The sequence below is a fragment of the Grus americana genome, chromosome 16 (genome assembly GCF_028858705.1).
Source record: "Grus americana isolate bGruAme1 chromosome 16, bGruAme1.mat, whole genome shotgun sequence".
NCBI classification, from domain to species: Eukaryota; Metazoa; Chordata; class Aves; order Gruiformes; family Gruidae; genus Grus; species Grus americana.
The window spans coordinates 8,967,612-8,992,380 of NC_072867.1; the positions used below are offsets into that span (position 1 = coordinate 8,967,612).

A 24,769-nucleotide genomic window follows, 5' to 3' on the forward strand; every position below is an offset into this window, starting at 1 on the left:
AGGTTCCCCGAGCACCAGACAAAGAAGCCCGCCATTCGCCCGTCGCGGCTCCCCGCGTTATGGCCGGCCGCGCCCTCCCGCCACCTCGGTCCCGCCTCCGCCTCCCCCTCATTGGCCCGGTACTTTGAGGGCGTATGTCTTTCGCTTTTCTATTGGCAGAGCGGGTTAACATGCCAGGGAATCCATCAATAGCTACCGAGATTTCAAATTCGTGACAGAAGAGACTGGGAACGCAATTGGCTTGGCGAGCGCGGGGTCCCGCCTGCGGGGTCTGGAGCGGCTCGGAGCAGGCGTTTAAAGATGGCGGCAGCGGCGCGGAGTGGGGGACGGTTTTCGTGAAGCGGCCGAGTTCGCCCTCTTCTTCCCCCCTCCACTCGCAGCGGAGCGGCGGGGACACCGGGGATGGCTCAGGTGGGTGCTGGCCCCGTGGGGAGATGGGGAGGGCGTGCACGAGTGGGCCTGCGCGGCCCAATCGCTGCCGTGCGGGCAGTAACCCCTCCGTCCCCACAGGCCGCGGCGCCTGCGGGGGCCGCCCGGCCCGCCGCGCTCCTCGCCGCCCGTGTCGCACGGCCTCCCGCCTCCGGGCCGGCACCGCGGGTAGGGAGCAGTGAGGAGCTTTTCCCCGAGCAGCAGAGGTGAAAGCACCCACGTCCTGCTGCTCGAGCGGACAGGGGGCTGCCCTCCCCGGCGGGTGTTGCCTTGCGGCGCTTCCCCCACGCCCGGAGCGTCCTTGCCTCAGAGCTGGTGTTTTCTTGTGTTTAGGATTTCTTTGGGGGGATTGTTGTTTTTGTGTGGGGTTTTTTTGTTTCCCGCTTGCCCCCAGCCACCTCCCTCGCCGTAGAACCGCATTCAGGGAAGGAGCATTGCATTCAGTAGAAGGAAACGCCATGTCTTTCTGCCCTCAGCACGCCTCCTTGTCTGTGGGGTGATGGGGAGTATCGGCTATGGCATGAGTTTCTACACTGCATCGTGTGTCTTAGGGTAAAGGCAGGATTTCCGCTGGACGCATCCGTTTATACAGGGGAGAAGAGCCTCTGTTGCTTCCTGTGCCAAGTTAGGAAGAAAAGGCAGCCCTTCACCAACGTGTGTGCGAACACCCAGGCGCTTTTTTTTAGTTCTTGTACATTGGGACAGCGAAGATAAGGTGGTGTGTATGTCCATAACTCTCAGGATTCTTCACGCGTTTCTATTAATAGTGAAGCATAGTTATATCTTCATCTAAATTATCTCGTTCAGTCTCTAAAAGGTTTATTCTCCTAATTTCCTTCACCTTTTTTGGCTGGAATAAAATAGTGCTTTCTTTTGCACCTCTTTTTGTTAGGCTTCGGGTTTATCTATAAAGTCCATTTGCCCGCTGAGAGGGTGGGACCCCCCTGACATCCAGGCATCTCTAAACTGGGATTGAGGGCTTACTGGGTGAACCCATTCAATTTCTTTACTCCCTTAGGTTTTGAGTTAGATGTTGGAGTTAGATCTTTATTTTTTTCTTTTGTAAGCACAACTTTTCTCCATTCTGTTTAGGTAACTAAATTTAAGGGTTCCTATTTTTAATTCTGGATGAGGAGACAACGTCACTAGTTCTTTTGGGAAGCTCTTTTTGATTACCACAATTATTTTGCTTTTTTACAGAATGAGGGGAATTTGGTTCCTTATGTCTGTTGTTTTTCTTTACAAGTAGGAAGCTGTTTCTGATGTGAAAGTAATATTTTTTTTCTTCTTCTTAGGCTCTGATTTGCAGATTTTTTTTAAAACAGTTTCCTATTTTACACAATTAACTGAAACCATCTAAACCCTGCCAGAAAACTGGTCAAGCTATAAAAGCAGCAATTGCTTTGCCATTTCTGAGGGTGTCTTTACAAAATTATGTACTCTGTTCATTCTGAAATGGGATGAAGTCTTCTGAACTAGAAAAGTTCTTTAGCCGTGTCTGTGTTGCCACTGATAATGTTATGGTTGGGCCCTGACTGTATTTTCTTAAACTGCCTTGATGACTTACACAAAGTGGTTGTTTCCTTCAGAATCTTTCTATTCTAAATCCGATAATGGGGGGAGAAACTAATTCCTGACTGTAGTAGTTACAGAACTTTTTTTTTTTAGACTTCCTGTTCTGGTTTAAACAAAATAAATTCAGTCTCCTTGGTTCTTGAGTTTTTTTAGCAGTTGATCATAAATAAGATTAACTTATTTTTAGGACTGTATGTATCAAAAAGATGCAATAGCTATAGGTATAATAAAAGAAGGTAGATGATTGTGAGTAAGGAATTCCTTTGACAAGGGTTAAAGCTGAGTGGATCTTTAAGCATGATCAATGCTTTATAAATTCTGCTCTGCAGAGTTGCCATTTGGAGCCAGAGGATGATGATGAGGAGGACTTTGTATTTGCATAGCTAATAAGGAGAGTTTGCTCTGAGCCACTCCTCCTTTTGGGGTCTGCTGAATGTGAAGTAAGCAGTTTCTGACAAGGAATCCAATTTCTTTTTAAAAGTGATTTTTGAAGAGATAATCTGTGGTATGCTGTTCCTTGTCCCTGATTGCAGCTACAGCTATTCATGAAGAAAATGTGTTCTATAAAGAACTCGCACATAAGACTCAGCATGCTATACAGTGAAGGGAGTTCCTCTTCGAGTTTGGGCAGTGCTGGTTACAAATTTTAAGATTCTGGGTTTTTTTCCTGTCTTGAAAAGAGATACCCTTTTCTCTCTGTACTTCCCCCCCGCCAGTTGTGGGACTAGGCAGTGGTACTTATTTAATAAAGGAGTAGTTGGGTTTTTTTCTTTCTGCCTTCAAAGAACATCTATAAGGCAACCAAGCCAAGACACTGCTTTTGTTGGGACCCGTGCAGTTTGCTACATTACATTTAGATGTCTTACCGTGTATCTGTTTCTCTGAGTTTATGACATGAAAGTTTTTCAAATGGTCTGCTAAATTAAGAGCATGCAGTTAAGAATGTGGCATTTTCATGTCTTGGTGATCTGCAGGATATGAGCTGTGCATTCATATTTCTAGCAGTTCATCCAGACTTCCTTCAGTATGTTGTACTGGCTGTTGCAGCTGTCAGTGATGTTCCGTATCTTTTTAAGCAGTTCTTATGAAAACTGTCAGTAGAACTTGGTGGAGCCTTGGAGACTAAAATCTGTTTTTTTAGAGCAAGTTAATTAAGTTAGCCTGCCTATTGTCATCCTTATGTTGTATTCTAATATTTCATAACCTGGTATGCTAAGTCTGTTTTTATACATGGTGCTTGTGTTCCCTTGATCTGAGGTGTGTTTGGCTGTTTTTAACCTACAGGCTCATCTAACTAATTCTTTTAGGTTTCATCCCTTCTGTGTTTCTTTTAAAATACTTGATATCTAAGGGAAAATCGTTACTGGTTTTGTTGTAATTTTTTTTTCCCAGCCCCTGATAGAATGGGCATATTGTATCGTCAGTTGGCAAGAAAGTAGATGGGAGTTGGACCAGTGTTACTCTACTTCTCCCTGATGTTTTGTAGCTTATAGGAAGGTATTGTAGCCTACTGTAACTGTAGAGCTGCCAGACTCTGTTATCTTACCCTAGGGATGTGGCAGGTTTATGGCAGGAAATGCAAAAGCTAGTTTAAACTCATCTTGGTCTGGTACTTTTTCTGGCCGCAGCATGTGTACTGATTAGTAGACAATCCCTGGCAGTGATTTGATACGCTACTTGTTATTTCAAGACCAACAAGAATTTCATTGTTAATAGTGCTTGAATATAATAACAAGACATCTTTTCCGCAAAGAGCGGAGGTGTAGTATCAGCGAACTGCCAAAGCTAGGTAGGTAAAGATTAATTTCTTGTGTTTTGACATTGGTGTTGTTAAAACACTCTTTAGCGTAGGAGCAGGACGTGTATCAGAGATGTGGAAACTGCATTAACGATCATGTCTTATGACTTGTCAAAAATAGTCTTTCTAATTGGACCGGGTAGCTCCTTGATCATATGAGAAGGTAGCACTCTTTCAAATTCTAGAATACCAATTTCAGTGTTTCATTTCTGTATAAACTACTTCTGTTTGCTCTTCAAGAGTCTTCTAAAGAGTCGAAGGTGGAAGAATTAGATTACTTAGCCATTTAGTTTCCAGGAGTTACTGAACTTGTACTGTGACTTTTGATTCTTTTGTTCAGAATTAACAATGAAGACACTAATGATTTATTGTGAAGAACTTAACAGTTTGTCATTCACCTTTTTTTTTCTTTTTTAATCTGAAGATGAGGAAAGGGGAAGGTTATTAGACAAATATTTTCAGAGGTGTTCTGTATAACATTAGATGTTTCAGAACCTGTTGAAAGAAGGAGTTGATCACTGCTCAGGTGATTGCATGATCATCTTGTAGGATGGAATGGATTTAAATATCTAGAACTGCTTGTCTTACTGGTGAATGAGCTGGTTTTCATTCTGAAAGGTAATATGTTTGTATTGGAGAAGATGGAATTATTTTAGCGCTTTTATCAAAAGAGAGTATTTTTCCTTAGTGATTCTACAATACATATCAAGCTCAGCATCTTGAATGTGTCAGTTTTGAATATGCTTTAAAAAAACCCAAAGAAATAAACCCAAAACAAAACAGAAAACCACTACAACATATGAACTATTTTTTTGCCCCAGCAAAACTTTCTTTATTGCCAAATCACTAAAATAAGAGTTTGCTCTGTTGTATATTTTGCTTTCTTCCAGCTTCCAGGTAGGTAGCTTCCATATGCTATTGAATTTTAATTGATCCCATTATAACTCCTGATTCCTAGCTTCCTGCCTTGCCCTAGTTGGTGTTTGGATATTGCTGTTACTCTGTCTGGGCTGGCGTAGAGATACATATTTGGCTTCTCTAAGTCCCTCATGACAACCTGGAAGTTCTGCCCTGTTGTCTTCAAATGTTACATAGTGGTGCTGAGAACTCAGACCTTGTCTTTCTAGAATGCTTGGGTAGCTTTCTCTGTTACCTGCAAATACTTTAAACAGAGCAGATTCAGCCAGCTGGCTGTCTTGGGCAGAGTAACATGACTTTATTTCTAGATGGTAGGAAGATTTAAACCCAGTTTGTGGTGGTATGGAGGGACTTGGAGAAACCAAAATAGCAGGTAAGAAGTTATGCTTCCTTTCCCCAGGTGCTTATAGTCCTGCACAGATGACAAAAGTATAATTAAAGAAGCCATCATAGACATGGTAGAAGGAATCTACTTTATGTAAAAAAAGAAAAAAAAAAAACAAACCCACAAAACCATCCAAACAAAAAACCTACACTTACTCCCACCCCTGTAAAGTTTCCTAGAGCAGTTGAATATTTTGTCAGGTTAAATTACCTGAAACATTGTCTTCTAAATGCCTTCCAGAATTAATTTGACCTTTAATGCTATGTATGTAGACCTGAATTTCTCAGATGTAACAAATATATAGTCCCATAATAGTATGGAACGTAAGATCAGATGTCTAATATCTGGTTATCTAGACAGTCATTTTGTGTGAGTTTTTAGTAAATTATGAGATTTCCTGTTAAAACTTCTAGTGAGATATTAGAAATAGCTAATAACTTAAACTTTCAAAAAGCTGTGTGTCCTTATAAGACCATAGTTGTTAAAATCTTGTTGGTTTTGCGTATTGTCTTTAACTGTAGGCTAATTATCCTTTCTGCTGTGTGGGTAAGTATGGCTTGAATACCAGGTTATTTTAAATAATGGGAAAATCTGCCCCAAATGCACAGTTTTTAGTGTGGTCCCTACAACTGCCATGCTTAATGCCCTGCCTGCTAACCAAGCAGAGATAGTCAACAAATTATCCAGGCAGCTATGTGTTAGCAAATTCTTGTGCTGGTATACAGATCAAGCAGTAAAAACAATCTAATTTCAGCCTCATTCAAAATGGCATTGAGATACCCTGCTTTTTTCACTGTAAAAATGTCACTCTTCTACTTGAAATTTATGCTGGAAGGAGTTACACTTTTTCTTTTTGCCTGGGATACTATTTCGGGGGGGTTTTTTTCTGTGACAAAAGATTTTTTTTTTTTTTTCTCTCCTTGTAGGTTGAAGGAAGAAAGGGAGACCTGCTTGTCCAATGAAGATGCAGTCTTAGTCTTCAGCTATTTAAGCTGAATGCATTGTGATTTCCAATAATTGAGACAGTGATTCTGAAAGCTGTCTACATTAATGAAAAGAACAATGTAGTCAGCTTAACTGAATCATCAGTGTTGCATATTGAATAGAGCATGATAAACCAATCTTGATGGACTTATGCATGTTAGGAATATAGATATAAACATTGATTAAAGCATTGTTTTTTTAAAAACAGTAGTTTTAAAAATGGAGAAATATGAAAACGTACCACCCCTCCCTAAAGAACCTGCAAGAGAAATGAATGTGGAGAATCACACTTGTCCCCCACCTCTGCCGCCTAATGAACAGCCTCCACCACCTCCCCTGCAAACGTCCAGTGACGCAGAGGTAATGGACGTTGGCTCTGGTGGTGATGGACAGTCAGATACCCCTGCTGGGGACACGCACAGTATCTGCAGAACACAGCTTCTCACAAAGGGATCTGCCTGCTACAAAAGTCGTCTTATAATAGACCCTAACAATAGTGACCAAAGCCCAAGAACTGCTCGTCATGCACCTTCAGTTCGAAAGTTCACCCCAGATCTTAAGTTACTTAAAGATGTAAAGATTAGCGTTAGCTTTACAGAAAGCTGCAAAAGCAAAGATAGGAAAGTTCTGTACACTGGAGCTGAGCAGGATTATAAGGCAGATACAGATTTTGGTATTAATAATGTCAATGGGGATTTGCATGTTTGTCCTTTCGGTGGTAGTAATGGTAAAGCTGTAGGAATAGGGGGTGAAAATGATGACAAGAAGGATGATGAAAATGATATTGATCAGGAAAAGAGAGTGGAATTTGCAGTTCTGGATGAGCTAGAAGATTTTACCGACAATTTGATGGAAATAGATGAAGAAGGAGGAGGGTTCACATCTAAAGCAATCGTTCAAAGAGATAAAGTGGATGAAGAAACCTTGAATTACTCGTATGAGGTAAGTAAATCCGCAGGTTTTTGGTGGGTAAGAGGTTTCCAAGTGGCTAGAAAAAAACATGTAAAGAAGATGTTCACTGAAACAGTCTCTTCTACAAATGTGAAATACTTAAGTCAAAAATGCAGAATTTTCAGTGACAGAACTTTGGCTGAAAACTTTTGTAAATTATGTTGGTCAGACTTCTGAGTTGTGTGGCAGCTTCTGTAGTCTTGTTTAACATTAAAAGGCTTCTTACACAATTGCAGCTCATCTTATAATGAAAAATACCAGTTGTCACTTATGAAAACTTATTTTCTTTTTTTTTTTTCAGTCTTTTTACTGGGATCATTGGAAATTTCTAGTTTCTCTCTGTATGGAAGTACATAGAGAAAATGTATACTTTTTCTTTGCAAGGGGAAAGGGAGGTTAGTAGACCCAGGAGGATGGTGTCTGATGAAGTCTCTTTCAGGATGACTTTGATAATGATGTGGATGCTCTGCTGGAAGAGGGTCTTCGAGCACCCAAAACAAGGAGACTAGACAATGAGAAATACGGTGGTGAAAGTGATCACCAGTCTGATGGAGAAACAAGTGTGCAGCCAATGATGACCAAAATTAAAACTGTACTTAAAAGTAAGTTAATGTTCATTAAATATGTATTTTTTCGTGTGTGTGGCTTATGTCTGTAGAACAAAAATATATCAGCAAGCAAGGTTTAGGATAGCAACTCTTGTGAAACAGTTTATATGTTACAGAATTGTATTCTTTGCAGGCTTCTTTCTATGATATGATTTTTCACTTTACTGAACAGCGAAGTTGATTTTTGGGAGTCCTTTTGATCTTCATTTGTTGTATTTAATGAGAATATATTTTAGTGTGTGGATTCGTGAAAAAATGATGAAGAATGTTACTTCAGTGGTGGGGAGGTGAACAACGATGATCTGTTCTTTTGTCTCCAATAGTGTGAAACTGCTGAAGACTGTGATCATTGTGAGCTTCTTTCTACTTTAGTTGTATAACTTCTGTTCTTGAATTTGCAATGTTGCATGCATAAAGACTTCAAATAGGAGGTAAAAAAAATCATTAGAAAGTCAGTGGCTTGCATTTATCAAGTTTCATCATGTAAATATTACAAACTACTAATAAAGAAGAGCTGAGAATGTGAACCAGTCCAGAAGAATGTAACTGAAAATGGTCTGAATTAGAATTAAGATTTGAACCTGCTCTAGAGAAGTATTTTACAGCTTCACTATATTCTGAAATAAGAAGCCAAACAGCTTTCCCTCCAAATTTTTATACTAACACAGGGTTGCCAAGAAGCTCCTAGCTAAGGTGAGTCTGGTCTCTGATTACTGATGTACAGAGGAGTGAGACCGTTCGCTGATTCCTGGAGTAGAAAGGAGTTGAGGCCATGAGTGTGAGCATAAGCATGTTACTGCAGTATTGTTTCTTTTGCTATGTGATTCCTCATATTGGCTTATTGTACTCTAATTTCAGTCTTGTTTTCCGGACGTAGTATTCTTGATGGCTAAGATATTTAAGTATAAAGCCTTGTAGACTTGATCTTGGTTTGTATTGTAGACTTAATCCTTAGCTTACAGCCTAACTTACTGCTGGCTGTTTGGGTCTATGGGTCTAGTAGTGTCTCAATGCAAATTTATACCCGAGTGTCCAGTGCAAAAATTTTTAATAGAAAACTCAGTTGTTTCAAAAGTAAGTATGACTTGTCCATGAAATACAGTGGTGCTCGTGAGTATATAAGTACATAAAGAAGACTAAAGAGAAGAGAAAATTCACTTTTGAAATGAACAAATCAGTCTGTATGAAAATTAGTGCTACTGTTGCTTTTCAGTTGAAAACATAATGAAATCTGTGATTTTTCAGGCTTTAGTGTGGGTTAGAAGCATATGCCTTTTTATTAAAGAAAAACAATATTTTCTGCGAAACTGTTTTAGTCTTGTTTCAGTGTCATTTTATCCTTTGAAGCAGAAAAAGCAATAAAAATAAGAACTGTGATTCGTTTTCTGTTCTTAAGCAATCTATCCAAGTTTAAAGTGATTCTTTGCTTTAAAGGTCGTGGCCGCCCTCCTACAGAACCTTTGCCAGATGGATGGATCATGACATTCCATAACTCAGGCATTCCTGTATATCTGCACAGAGAATCTAGAGTTGTTACCTGGTCTAGACCTTACTTCTTGGGAACAGGAAGTATAAGGGTGAGAGCTGTCGGTTACTCAAATACTAACCAACATGTTAAAATCGGATACGATCCTGCAAACAGTTGAATATTTTTCTACTTTAGCAGGCATCTTTCCAATGTTAGAATTAAGGTACTTGAAAAATAAACTACTCTGTTTCTGAAAATACGATGTGATTTTTTTTTTTTCTTACGGTGTTTTGGTTTTCCATTTTTGCAATGAGTTTGGGCAGTTAAAGTGAATGAGATGGTCTTGTTTGGTGCCTTCATTGTTCTAGTATATGGCTGCAAAATGTTGGTTTTATTCCACCATGAAATATATTTGTTGCTTTAAACCAGCCTGAGCTGTGGCTTATGATCCACATTTACAGAAGTAAGCTTGTTTTGTTCATGAACCCAAGGAATATGCAGAAATTGGGTTTAATGTCATGGGCTTAAATGCCAAGAGAGCTCGATGGATTTTATGAAAGTATGTATTATTTGCATATAATTGAAGGGAATATAGTTTGGATCAAAAATAGCAAACGCATTTTGAAGGTTAGTATCAGTGTTACACAGTGCCAAGAAACCGTAGGAGTGGACGTACTCAGATCTTGAGTAGAATAAGATTGCTGACCAAAGAGAAGCCTGTGCCTAGACTAAATAAAAGTAGCTTCCATCTTGATTACGTCTTTTGGTTTTGAGTTTTGCTTTTGGTGACCTTGAGGTACTGAAACCTTCTGTATTATTTTATATTTGCAGAAACATGATCCTCCCCTTACTAGCATTCCCTGCTTTCATTACAAAAAAATGAAGGAAAATGAGGAAAGGGAACAAAACAATGACATAACTCCAAATGGGGAAGTATCACCCATAAAACACCTAGATAAGTCTTCAGAACTGGACTGCCAAACAGAAGAACCAGATTCTACTGCTGCTGATTCTGGGCCTTTAGATGACAAAGACCCTTCAGGGGGAGATGCAGCACAAGGAGCCTTAGGACAAGTTAAGGCCAAAGTTGAAGTATGTAAAGATGAATCTGTAGGTATGTATGGAAAGTGGAGTCTTTTCTTGGCTGGAGTTGGGGTAATGGCATTTGGGATACCAAATATGCTTTATTCCAGACTTGGCAACTGAATAATACCTTGCCTGAGATCAAGCGGTCAGTTGTCTTTCTGCACAGTTTTTCATATGCACAGATCTGGAGAAATAGATCCAGTATTAGAAATCAGTTTTGATTTTAACAGGAAGAGAAACATACAGTGGAGATCTTTGCTGAAGACCTGGGAGCCCACAGGTGAAAATGTGAAAATTTTGGAAGTTTAGTCCTGTAGACTTTATCTCAGTTTAAGAATCAATTAAGTCAACGTGTACATGTGAATTGCTGTTGTCAAGTGTGTTTGTGTAACTTCTTTAAATAGGCTTTTCTATGCGGTCTCTATATTGGCTGAATTATATCTATTTTCAGTATGATCTCTTAAGATAAATGGTGCAGTTAAATTGATTTGCTTATTTGCACAAGTCTAGCAGAATAAGTTATGCAAATGTAATTGAACTTATGCAAAAGGGTGTGATGCTTCATTATTTTATTTATGCAAGTCTGATAGCTTTTATACAAAAAGCTGCCCAAAGAAGTCATGCCAGCATCACTGCCAAACTTAGAGGAACTTCAGGAGAAAACTCCTGTGCTAGTTACCACAACCATGTACCTGAGAGTACCATCAATGTAAATTACTGCTGCTCAGAATACTGATACAGATTGTAGGCTACCACTTAGCTTTTGTAGTGTTCAGACATAAAACTTGTCATTACATTTGTCCTGTTCAGTCTGAAAACCATGCCAAAAGATTTAAAAAAAAAAAAATCGTCAATATTTAGCAGCGAAACTAAAACCAGTAAACGCTTACTTTCTACGTGAAGTTCACCTGTCTATCTCTCTCTTTAAATAGGATCTGTTTTGTATTACTGAAAAAAATACTGAGTGATCAAGTATAAGCGTGACTTGCATTTGGAATTCCTTGTGGAAGGAAACAATGCCAGCAGCTTGCTTTTGTTTACATCTTGGGATGCTACTCTTTATTTTTGCTGAAATATATGTATCTGCAGAAATATCCTATAAAGGAGAAGCAGCTGTCCTTCAAGGGGGACAGTGTTTTAGTACTCTGTATGTGAAAATGAATGTGTTAAATTCTGTTTAGAGGCCAGCAGATATTTGTGGAGTTCATGGAGCATCATCGTATAGTTTTTCATGGTACACAGATTAATAAATAGGCAGCAATAGTCAATTTTGGCTTCAGGAAATAGAAGCTAATAGCGTGGCTACTGTTACTCACTGTATACCTTGCTTCAAGTAATGAGAAGGTGAATAGGTGATTAAGTAGAACAATTACTAGTGTTTTGTTACAAACTGTGTTGGATATTATGCTGATTAGGGCTTAGTAAAATGTTCAAGTGACAGAATAAAATGTTCTTTTTTTGTTGTTTTGTTTTCCAGTTTGCACAAATGTTTTGTATTTGACCAGTAACAGGAAAATTTGTAATTAGTTCTGTTAGTTTAAAATAGCATCTTAACCTTGAGTATGTGAACTAAAGCCACTACTTTTGCTCCTAGTCTAAAAAAAATAACATGTTTAAAACAGTGGAAATAGTGAACATAATGTTTGCTCAGTGACAGAGAGAGTAACTTGCTTGTGTTTCTTAGATCTGGAAGATTTTAGACGCTATCTTGAAAAGCGTTTTGACTTTGAACAAGTTACCGTAAAAAAATTCAGAACCTGGGCTGAGAGACGGCAATTCAATCGTGAAATGAAGCGGAAGCAGGCAGAATCTGAGCGGCCTATTCTGCCTGCCAATCAGAAACTCATTACCTTGTCTGTGCAAGATGCACCTATAAAGAAAGGTGAGTTTGTCTTCCTGGAGTTCAAATATATACCTGTTTCAGAGACTAATTACAGTTCTAAGCTTGACTGGAAAAAAAAAAAAAAGAAAAAATCCTGTAATAAGTCCACTTTCTTGTTCTAGAATTCTGTATTCTTGGATCCATCATATTACACAGTAAAGGAAAAATACTGTCAAAATATACTTCCTATTAAAAGGAATGAATCTCTGATTATTCCTAAATGAAGGGGGTTTTGTTTAAGGTTGCAGTTCTGGTAACTGGTTACTACCTTCAGCTACTTGTTACTGTTGGTTGTTACTGAAAACCCTCCTGCCTAGTCCTTAGTGCTACTGCCTTCTCAGTTCTATACCAATTCTAACCGGTCCCAAATTAGGGACTGGTTACAAATGCCAGATTGATCCAAATTAAAACCTACAATTAAAAGTAGAAGTTTAAAGCATTTTGATGGAAACAGTTAAGAAAGAACTGTGTGTGCAGTTGTGTCCCGTGGTGTGAGGAGTGGGTATCATGTCTGATGAGAAGCTGGGCGAATTAGCTCTTACCTGTATTGTCTGCCATAGTAGTATGTTTAACTGCAGTCTGATATTTAAAATGTCCATAGATCTGTGATTTGGGGTTTGTTCTCATATGGTACATTGTTGTGTTTCTGGGTTTCTTCTCCTTAGCAGAATTAAAGCTTATAAGCTGCGTATTGACCATGCCCTGTTACAGGGAGATGCACCTGAATTTTTAGTTAATACGCTTTATCTTAAATTCTAGATTTAGAGCCACATTGAAACCATCTAAATTAAGGACTATTTTGCACTTTACCTAAATCTTAACTTTCTCTCACATACTGCCATAGTGCCTGCTGAGGCAGGGTTTGTGCTCTTGACTAACAATACTGTTGCAGGGGGGAGAAAAAACAAAAAGGACTTTCAAATAAAAAGAGCATGTTCAGGGCAAGGGGACGGTGACCTGATCTGTGGCTTGCTAAACAGGAGTTCATGGGGGGGCGGGGCGAAGAAGTGATTCTGGTTTGTGGATTTGAAGTCTGCATGCCTGTTGTTAGAAGGGAGATACAACATGTGTTTAGGAGCAAATTAGAGGATTTCTAATTGATGTTAGCTGCTAAAACTGCTGTGTGTAGAGGTCCAGAGACCACGGGACTACAAACATTGACCATAGAATATTTGACTTAGCTTGTAATTAGTGCACTTCCAGTTGTTGACAGAAATTTCTCAGACTTATTTCTCAATACATTTTCAGAGAAAATAGACTTTGAGGCCATAATTATCCATGTCTGATTCAACAGCACTGCATTAATTTGAGCAGACACTTACCTCTGATAGCTTATTTATTTGTAGTAGGAATTGTCTTTGAAAGACTGGAACTACTTAGCCATCTTCCCCTTCCTCCCTCTTTTCTTGTAGAATTTGTCATTAATCCCAATGGGAAATCCGAAGTTTGCATACTGCATGAATATATGCAACGAGTCCTAAAGGTTCGCCCTGTTTACAATTTCTTTGAATGTGGTAAGTCTGTTAAGTTTGGTTTGTTTTTTCTTAAACAAGGACATGCTGTTTTGAAGACCTTCTCTCATGCTTGAACATCTTAAAAAAAAAAAAAAAAAAAAAAAAACCAACCAAAAACACAACAATGAACATTTTTTCTAGGGCATGTCTTGAAAATCTATTGCGAGTCAAATTCTAGCTAGGAAATGTTTCCTGTATCTTAAATATGGCTTCTGAGGATAAAGGCAGTCTTATATTTAAAATAACAGTATGGATTTTCACTTGGGAAAACTATGCCTAAGTGAAAATGTATTTTAGTAACTCATTTGCATCTAAAAGGCCCCATCAGTGAAATGTGGGCAACTACAGTTTTGCTGACTGTGCACAATTAGTATTTGCCTAATTTCTTGTCATTGATGTCCAGAAAATCTGATTGGAAGGCAGGCATTGTTGTAGTGAATCATGAGAATCCTGAAGAAAAAAAAAGTTAAATACTAAACCAAATAGTTTCTGAAGAGAAATGTGTAGGCCTTCAATTATGAAGCTGTTAAAAATTTGAAAGATTTCTGCAGGCACTTATGTACCCTCTCTAAAGCTGCAATAATTTGAGATATTTTTGTGGCTTTGTCCTGTTCTGGTTTTCTTGCAATTAAAAAAAAAAATACGGTGGCAGGGGGTTGGGGTTTTTTTAGATATATGTAGAGTTTTAAAATCCTTTAACTGTTCAAATTACTGTGTGTTATGATTGTTGTTGTGTCATGGAGGTTCATATTTAAATCCAGTCATCCTATGAGAATTGTGTATGTATAAATTGATGTTAAAAATTTAAATGGAAATCAGAAATGGCTATGTAGACTAAGTTCATATGCGATTGGTAGAAATTGATTTGGTATAAATGTTGATTAATTTTGCTCATAATATTAGTTGAATGGGAATAGAAGTGTCATTCTACTGGACCAAAAGTAACTTAAGGAGTTACTGAGACTATGTTGTTCCATGATTAGTATGGGATTTATGTGAAATGTTGGATGGATATCTGTTTGTGTTTTTAAACATCTTTTAATTTTATTCTGTGGTGAGAGAGGTAATGTGGTAGTTCCTGACTTAAGCTGTATTGAGCCTTTTAAGTGATGCTAGCATTCAGAAGAACAAAAACTTGGGAAGAAATTTATTGTAGATAAATATTGTAGGCAAATGTGCTCGATGCTTAACCAAGAATCTAAAGATGTCGCATATATGGCAAATATAACTGGAATCAAATTAATGTTGGGAGTGTTTTTTTTCTGTAAATTCCAGCCAGATTGCCTTATCTAGTGGCATTTGAGATTGCTTCACAAAGTGATATGGTATACATTCCTCATGGTTTTGCTTTTGCCAGGGTTTTTTTGGGTACATTATGGAGACGGAAGAAATGACACCTTTTTCAGCAGCAGGCTTGAAAGTATTAAGTCCTGCAGTCAGCATCCGAGGAATTACAAGTCAAGCATCTTAGTTCAGTGTGGAACCTATAATTACTCAGAATTATGTTATTGCTGTATAGGCATTACATAATGTAACTGAATTTTCAATATCAGAATGTGTAGCTCTTGTATTTACACTGTGTTAGAGATGCAGAAACTTTGGAAATAACATTTGACTTCTGGCAGATTACAAATGATCTCTTTAAAACGTAAAAGTTCTTCATTTGGAAGAATGAACTACATGGCGGTAAGTCTCTGCTAATGGAAAACTCTATTAGTTTTTCATATACTGGAGTAAGCAATTCTTCAGTCTTCCTGAAGAGTAAACAATTTCCATCCCTCTTGAAGTTGAAATGAACAAAACCAATCTTAATAGTGGTGGTATTTCACGTTCATGATGAGTATTTTACATTGGCAGTTCTGAAAAGCTTTTTTTTTTTTCTTTCCTCCTCCATTTCCAGAGAACCCAAGTGAACCTTTTGGAGCCTCAGTGATTATTGATGGAGTAACTTATGGGGCAGGAACTGCCAGCAGCAAAAAACTTGCCAAGAATAAAGCTGGTAACATTTTTTCTTTCATAATACCAACTGCTGAATTGTTTTATCTGTTTTCATTTCTGCTTTGAAGATGACATATTTGCAATAGTAAGTAGGAATAATTTTGTTAATAGTCAAAGAAGGTACACTCGTGGTTTTTTGGTGAAAGTGATAAATATTATTGCAGAGACTTGTCCGACAACCCCAGTTTCAACAATGTACTGGGACAGAAAACCATGAAGAAACTTCAGATGTTAACTGACATGGAAACTATTGATGTAGACTGAGTCCGTCATATCTGTGAAGTTGTTTTCTAATATGAGTGGATATTTATAGGGGAGATGTGAGGCTTGCTTAGAGTGCTTCATTCTGCTGTTTTTCTTTACAATCATTGTTTAAAATAAACATAATTGAGATGTTTAATCACTTCCTGCAGCTCGATCTACACTGGAAATTCTTATTCCCGACTTTGTTAAACAGACCTGTGAGGAGAAGCCCAAAGACAGGGAAGAACTTGAGGTACTGAACTCTTACTTGCTGGTTGTCATTATTTCAGTCTGTTTTTAAAAACATTACACCTTCACTGTCAGAAGTATTAATGAAAATTCATAACGTTTTTTCCTTGGTCAGATGGAAATATGAAATTCTTTATTTATAGCAAAATCTATGGCAATGAAAAGACCTTTTTTCTATTGCAACTGATGAGAAAATTTACTGTGATGCAGAGAACTAGTCCCTTGTTGAAGCATCAGGTCACTTACTGAAGACCTGAAATGTTCCAAGACATTAGACTGCCTGTACTGTAATGGCTTCCAGAGTCCTCTGGTTGATGCCTTGGAAAGTTCAGAGCTAGATGCTGTCTGCTTTTGTGTGATCGATCGTCTTAGAAGACCAAGAAAGAACTAAAAGTGCCCAGGCTTCTGAGACATTTTTACTTAGCTATGAAAGGTACTTATTGCCCAATCAGACAGCTAAAATTTCAGACTTTACACAGTCATGTTTGAGAAAATCAAAGGAAAAGTTTCTTTGAGTGGATAGCATGTGCTGTATTTTCAGGTATTGGAGATGTTAAACGGCTAGTTCATCAGTGATACGTTCATTTTCAATTCAGCATGTAACAGACCATCAGTAAGGAGTAAAGGAAAAATCAGTGGTCAGCCTAAAAAGAATGTTTTAATTTTAAAAAGTGTAATATACAGAATGAGGTGTTTGAACACTTGCTTTAACTTAAAACTGTATTGTATGCCTTATACTATTGAAATGATCAGTAATAAAATGCAGAGAATTTTTCCGTTGCTTTAAAATAAAATACAAAATGTTCCAATAGCTGTTATGTTTTCTTTTATTAAACCACATCAATTAGAATTTCATAATTGGTTAAAACATAAAATAACCTTGTCCTGAGGGAGAAAGGATGATAAAAAAATTAAGATTGTCATTTCTATGTCCATCCTGTATAATGTGAAATTTGACTTAAAAGAATTAGTTAAATTTGTCTGAAAATATATGATTAGATGTGGTAAATACCTCCATTACAGTTTTAAAAATACTTTTTAAAGTATTAAGTACAGAGTAACAGAATTCATTTAATGTTGCAATGGAGAACTGAGGGTTAAGAAGAGTATTAAGGTCTTAGTTGCACAAAAGCTCAATAACCCTTTCCAATTCTTTTGTAGTATTTTAACCATATCAGTATTGAGGACTCACGGGTATATGAACTCACCAGTAAAGCTGGACTCTTGTCTCCATATCAGATTCTCCATGAGTGCCTTAAAAGGTAAGGCTGCAGAATAAGGAGCAAATTCCATTGTGTGCAGGTGTCTGCTGGTACCCGCAGTGTTTGTCAGTAACTTGGACGTTTTTGGGCTGGCCAAGCTTACTGCCCTCATGTGGTGTGGTTAACTGAACTGGTTATGAATCTTCCTGTAATTCGTACTTGCTGTTTATGCTGCTTGTCTTCTGAGATTAGGATATATAGAGATTTATTTTTCGTTCATACAAGCTTGCCTTTCCATTTGAGTCAAGTTACTGATCTAAAAAAGAACTCTTTAATGTCTTAAAATTTGTTGTTAATGTATCTAATTCCATTGCAATGACTATGAAAGATAACTGCAACCACTTCGGTTGTTTGTAATTTTACTTAGTATATGATATTGATTTTTTTGTTGTTGTTGTGCTTAAGAAACCATGGAATGGGTGATACGACCATAAAGTTTGAAGTGATTCCTGGTAAGAATCAGAAGAGCGAATATGTCATGACTTGTGGCAAGCACACGGTGCGAGGCTGGTGTAAGTACAGTACTTAGTGTGACCTCTGATAAAATCTTCCTTTTTTCCTGTTCTTGTTTGTTGTCTGTTTTGTAGTGCTTGTTCAGCTATCTAGCTTGTTACATGGTTATTCTACTCTTCTCTTGTATCTCAGTTTTGAGTAACAGAAGTAAATATTGGTGTTCATCTAATTACATAATGTGCCAGTATTGATACATTTTCATGATTGCTTTTACAGGCAAAAATAAGAGAGTGGGAAAACAATTAGCTTCTCAGAAAATCCTACAGCTACTGCATCCACATGTGAAAAACTGGGGCTCTCTTTTGCGTATGTATGGTAGAGAGAATAACAAGCTGGTTAAACAGGTGAACATGATTTTGTTTGATTGTAACCTGCCTCCTGATTGTATTTTTGCTTTTGTATTTTTCTGGGCTTTTAAATCTAGTTACAACAAAGCTTTAAGGGTATCTATTTTGGCATAATAGTGCTATTCCCGCTCACAGTAAAGGCAGTATGCATTTGATGAGCAGTTTTTAATTCTTCTGAATTGATTCGCATATTCTTGCTATTGCTAGAACATAAGATGAGTGCTTTCACTGACGACAATAATTCTGTTAATCTCGCATCTTCCAGGTCAAAATTATATATATTATATCTTTAATATTTTACTAATTCATGGAGATATTTGTTATTACTTAAGGAATTACAGCTATCACAGATTAAACTTCTGCTCCATGTATTTTAATTTTTTTTTCATCAAAAAAGCTCATCTGTTTGTTGTTTATGGTTCTGTGGAATAGGAAACCTCCGATAAAAGTGTGATAGAACTTCAGCAGTATGCCAAAAAGAACAAGCCAAATCTGCACATCCTGAACAGGTTACAGGAAGAAATGAAAAAACTGGCACAAGAAAGAGTGAGTATATGCTTATTTGTAGTTACACCAGGAAGAATGCCACGGGTCAAACTTAGCAATGATCAGAATTTTTGCTTGTTTTATACAGTATCTCACATAAAGGGAGCTGTTCAAAACTTTTTTTTTTTGAGGGCTACTTTTAGAGATATTTTCATCCTATCTTTTAAACTGGCTTATAACTTAATTTTACCTACTTGAGTAAATTTATTTTTATCATTAGAACAAGTTAGTCTTTCACAACAACTGACGCAAGTTTGGCTAAAATTGTTCAAAATGTTGAATGCTGTTTTATTATGATTATATTCTCTTTATGACTGCATGGTGGGGTTTGTTTCACATTCTTTTAGGAGGAAACACGAAAGAAACCCAAGATGACAATAGTGGAATCAGCTCAACCTGGTAGTGAACCTCTCTGTACCGTTGACGTCTAATGAGAACATTTACAAGTGGGGAGCAATAACACAAATGGAGGAACTAGATTTTCAACAATTATTTAAAAATTGTTTGCTGCAGAATGCAAGATAACTTTTAAAATCCAAGCTGCTTCAGTTATGCATTGTTCTTTTTGCATCATCAGGGCAATATTACTTTTTCCTATTTTCTTTCTTTTTTGGTTTTTTTGTTTTGTTTTTTAATACCTCTGAGATATGTACGTTTAAAGGATTGATCATAAAGATCTCTACTTGGGCAAATGCACAGAGGACAGGCATGTTCACACAGGATAAAATCAATCAAGCACTTTTTCCTGGAAAGCCATCCATGTTGTTTGAAATGGATGTGTTTTAAGGATGAAATTCAGAATATCTATGTACAGGTTGAAGCTGATATTTTATATATATACACATTCATATATATGTATATATAAAAGAAATATATGTACATCTTCTTGTATGAACATGCCTAAAACTATTTTTGTGAAAAGTTTTGTTGCATTTCAGCACATAATAATATGCACTGATAAGACACTTTGGTGACAAATACATGAACGTGATGAGCAATGTTCCTAATGCCATAGGATTAGGCCAGTAATGCTGTTTCTTTTTGGTTTGTTTTTTGTCTCCTGCCAGGCTTAGTTATTCAAGATCACAGTATGCAGATTTTTTTATTACTTGAAAAGAACAAGTATACCTGGTAGTGTTAAGAGCAACAGGCTGAATATCCAAAATTATTGGGTTTTATTTTAATTGAAGAGAGCCTACGCTAGTTTACAGATCAGTTGAAGGGGAAAAATATGGACCTATTTATTTGATTAAAATAAAAAGTGTAATTTGAAAGGTTGTTTTCAAAGCTTGGAGCCAAAACGCAGCTGATGATGGTTGACAGTCTGAAAATATTTTGCCAATGAGATGTTTAAAGACCTTCCACTCCCTTCTCCCAGCAATAAAACAAATTCTCATTTGTTTGGAGTCAGAATACATCTGACTTGATCAATTAAGTCTTAATTAATTTGCACCATAAACGCAAAGAATTTTAAACAAAACACAACACAACCTGGAGAAATTAAAATAACTGCAGCAATTTAGGTTTTTTAAGAAGTTTTTGTTTTTACTTTTTTAATTACGTTTTTAGTTTTTAAAGAAAAAGTGTAACTTCTGCAATGAAAATTAGAATGTAGATTTGGAATATGACATAGAGTAATAAGTAGAATGAGACCATAACAGGTTATACTGATAAATAAGAAAATCACAAATATGCAACTATTATAAAATACAGTCTTAGAAAACAGGCAGTACTCACTATGTCACCTGAGGCTTTATTAAATTAAGCACAGAAGAAATAGTTTGGGCTGTAGTGAAAGCACTGCTTTGTGGGTTTTGTTCTGCATATGGGGTTCTTTACTGGGTGATTGCAGTAAGTCTTCTCTTAGAACTGTTTTTGTGGGTTCTTTGGTTTGTTCTTAAGAGAGCGAAAACAAAGCTGGCAGTAGTGGCTTCAGTGATTTATCCAAGAGTTGCGCTGCTATGTTTTCCACACCTACTTCTGTAGGAGTGACAGAGGTCAGTTCTTTGTAATTGCTGCAGCTCCTGGTACTTGCCTGAACAGTGATCCAGGAGCTTGAGGGGGGGCATTTGTTTTGGGGAGGTTTTTGGTTGGTTGTTGGGTTTTTTTTACCATGTTACATATAGAGTGCTGCAGTATAATGAATTTAGTGCCTACTGGACTTTAACAATATTGGCATCAGTATTGTAAGACCTCCTTTTAATACCACCCACTATTTTGGAAATATGTGGATTTTAACTTGTATCTCAAACTGATGTTCTCTAATATGTTGCATATAATGTTTGAGGTTAAACAGGAGTAGTCTTGGAGTCTTACATCTTTCTGTGTTTGAGAGATGCTCAGAGGTCTCAGCAAATAGGAATTCACCCATTCTTTATTATTATATTTAGCTCTTCAGTTCCACGAGTTGTAATCCTGTCATAACAGGATACGGGTAGTTGGAAGACTATACATAAACTATTATTTAAAGAAGTGGCCTATCTAAAAAAAAAAAACAGAAACAAAAAATACTGCCTCTGCTTTTTTTTTTTTAAATAGCTTTAATAAATCTCCATCTTTTGAAGGGTATATAATATTGGTGCAGTAGTGACAAGCAGTGATTACTGTTTGTCTCTCTTTTTGTTGTTTTTTTGGGGGTTTTTGTTTTGCTTTCATAAAGAGAGGGCTTATATCTTCTATGCCTCAATGTATTACTCTTTTAGGTAGGTTTTACTTCAGCTTAAGTGTTTTCAGCAGAAAAATCTGTACTTGGATGGCACTGTAAAAGACAAATCGCCCTTATAGATCTTTTTATTTTTCTGAAATCAGAATATCAATGCATTTGCAGGTCACCTGCAGAATATCCACAGATGCCTCGCTCACAAATTTGTTTTTGTTATTTTTAAGAGGATTGCTGTATTACCTCACTCTGCCACTATCAGAATCACAAGGTGACCATTGCCCTTAATTAAAACATCCAGAGATTTCATCGTGAACCAAAGCCTAGAACGTATATTATGCATTCTAAACAAAAACAAACAAAAAAAGATGGTATTAGACCTTGCTGCAGCCTTTAACTGGAGAGATGTCCAGAAAATAGCGCAATAACTGCTGGAACAAACAACTTAACTGCTGTTTATGTCATTGTGAAGTATTCTTGTGTTTTAATGTTTACTATTGTTTGGAGTGTAACAGTCTTGCATTTGCACATAAGCACGAGCTGCTGTGATAGAGGATAGATCATTGCATTAACTTCAGCTTCTGCATGAACACTTACAGTGTGATTCAAGATGTATCCTAAACTTGTCTTGTAACTCTTGTGTGTTTTCTAGGTAATCGGCTGTAAAGGTTTAGATCTTGATTGTATGAATGCATAAAACAACTGCTGCTTTTGTCACTGATATTTGTTATTTATCCCTTCTGTATCCAGAGGAGGATGGGTATTTTTATAGGGATGGAGTGTATTTTTAAGAGCTGTTCCATCCTTCTGGAACTCAACAGTTTTTGCTTTGCATATTATGTGCTTCTCGACAAAAGTGTGGTATATGGACTTTAAGGATTAAATTAGTGTGCATTCAAATCTTTATGGTACTGATGGAAAACTTACTGTGACTTCCAGTGAATAGTCAGATGCTACCTATTTAAACACCAGTCATCCAGCTTTTTCTTACGTATTTATTAAACAAAACTGATGAAGTAGTTGGGTACTCAGAAGTTTGGAAAGACTATTATGCATAAACTTAACTGTTGTATGTAAACTTCCACTTTCCTGTGATGCTGTTAGGCTTTATACAAATACATTTGTAACATCCAAGTATTTAAAAGCATCGTGATTATCTTATTAATTCTCTAGACTGTACTTTGATTCTGGAGTAAAAATCAGGAAGTGATAACCTCCTAACTTTCCGTGGGAAGAAATGTGAAGTGCAAGAAGCCATGCTGTTGTTAACCAAATAAAACTATCAGTACAGTATTCTGATGTGTATCTGAGACAGGAAAGTGAAAAAACAAAACAAAATTCATTCCTATTGCCCAAGTAGGTAACAGTGGCCGCTGTATGAATTGTATTGGGTGCAGTTGCTTGATGCCAGTGCTAAATTGGTACAACTATAAAGCCTCATTTTCACTGAGCCTCTGCTTGCTTTTTTTCTGCACAATCATATAATCCTATGTGTTTGGTCTTTGAGTACTACATGTGTATTTTTCAGACAATTAGTTTTGAGCAATAAAGTTTGATATTATAAAATGCTCCAGTGTGATCAGTATTCTGATAGCTTAAGCATATTTAGACAAAGAAACTTTTAGTCATTGATTCCTGTAGGTATTTTTAAATAGAATTAAATCAGTACAGGCTCATTGGTTATGGAAGTACTTATTTAACCACTTTTTTTGGTAAGGAATTGAATGTTTACATGGTTAGATGTCACTTGGAATGAAATGGAGTTAAAACTTTTTCTTGAATTGGAATTTGTATTTGTACTTAAATGATGTCATGGTTGGAAATGACACAACCCAACATTGTTGGTGTTGGTACCTGTTGTCACGCACCTACCCAGCTGGAAAGGATGGGGTATCAGCAAGTCTGTGTGCTGCAATAGTAATTTTTTTTTTTTGTTCGGTCCGTATTAAATGTACATTGGAAGTCTGCTCAATAACTTGAGATTTAAAATGGTTATTCCTTCTACCAGTAGTATTGTCTGTTCTGTAGCTCAGATCACAATCTGTTAAGTTAATGGTAGGTGCTGAGAATCCTGGCTGGAGAGCAACCCCTGCAGGGGCAGGAGCCTCAGGCAGGTTTGCTTTCACGCCTTGAAGCACAGCTTAGGGCGCTGGGCTGCGGAGTTAAGTGGCGTTCACAGTCGTGACCTGGGTGTCTGCGATACAGATGCGCTGTGTTAAGGTTCTGCATTAAATACAACTGCCTCTTTCTCTCACCACACAGGGCTCTGAGTACAATGGTGGGGAAGACCTCGGAGATGAGATCCTTTTGAGTCTAGCGCAGGGCATTGGTAGAAAGGAACAGTGTGTCCAAAATTATATACTTCAGTTACAACCTCAAATGCTGAATAAGCAGAGGGAATATTCCTATTGCTTTCTCATTCTTCAGTAATCACCAAATTAGACATCACTCTTCCATAAATACATTTTCCATGAGACTGAGATTAGCCTTTTTAAAGCTACTACACAATCAAAAAGCCTCAGCGAGGCCACAGCACTTCCTAGAGATCACTGTGATACAGGAGGTACTTGACCAAAGGTATCCACTGAGCAGTTACTGACAGTCTGAGAGGAAAATGAGCCTCTTTATAAAAACCGGAAAATTTCTTACTTCTTCCTGCCAAGATAGATGGCCCTGACTGGTGTGTCAGCCCTGTTCTGGCTCTTAAGTTTTCAGTGGTGAGGGTATGCCCAGAGTGAAGTCATCTCAGCTTTACTTGTAGGTTGTAGGAAACTATCTAAGCCTTTATTTTAGTGTCAGTGACACTACAGTCTCAGAATAAAACTGATTTACAGTGTGGAAACTGTAGCATTTTTAGCAGAATACAAGTTTGCTGCTTCCTAGTGAAGATTTAGCAAGTGAGTGATTTATGGAAGGTTTAAGGTTGCTAAATCTTCACTAGCTTACTCAGAAGACACAGCACTGTTTAGACAGACTAGCAGAGCTGAGTCACTACTGACAGTTGCAACAAGATTACCTGATACTGCATGCAATCAGTCTGCAGGGCCCTCCTTGCTGCTTGTCTGCTCATGTGGTGTTGATAAATAGCAGCTCTTCACTAATACTTCAAGTACGGTGTATTATACTTGCACTGGAAGGGATGGTGGCGTATTAAAAATCAGCCCTGGTTTCAAATAGTTGTACTTGGATAGAGTTGTGGAATACTTAAAGCTATGTTTGAACTGTTTAAAGAGTGAGACCACAGTTATGTATTACTTCGCTCACCTAAATTTCCCTATGAGGGCAGGATGAGAAAAGCAGGATTTGGCCTAACAGTACACAGTGAAATTGAACTCAAATTAGTATGATGAAATA

General features: G+C 37.5%; 1 protein-coding gene across 2 annotated transcripts; it reads left to right on the forward strand.

The window, feature by feature from the left end:
- Positions 1 to 243: 243 nt before the first annotated feature.
- On the forward strand, positions 244 to 24,046 carry DGCR8 (DGCR8 microprocessor complex subunit). Of its 2 annotated transcripts, none has more exons than XR_008579506.1 (14): positions 244 to 411; positions 6,032 to 7,031; positions 7,480 to 7,642; positions 9,083 to 9,225; positions 9,948 to 10,230; positions 11,887 to 12,084; positions 13,497 to 13,598; positions 15,499 to 15,597; positions 16,010 to 16,092; positions 17,250 to 17,350; positions 17,756 to 17,862; positions 18,080 to 18,169; positions 18,643 to 18,756; positions 19,104 to 24,046. XR_008579506.1 is itself a non-coding variant. In XM_054844308.1 (14 exons), the coding sequence occupies exons 2-14, from the start codon at positions 6,309 to 6,311 to the stop codon at positions 19,185 to 19,187; spliced, it is 2,328 nt and encodes a 775-aa protein (XP_054700283.1). In that variant the 5' UTR covers positions 247 to 411; positions 6,032 to 6,308; the 3' UTR covers positions 19,188 to 24,044. The 2 variants fall into 2 exon arrangements, 1 of the variants encoding a protein (XP_054700283.1); XM_054844308.1 differs by having other exon boundaries at positions 247 to 411; positions 18,080 to 18,207; positions 19,104 to 24,044.
- Positions 24,047 to 24,769: the final 723 nt, after the last annotated feature.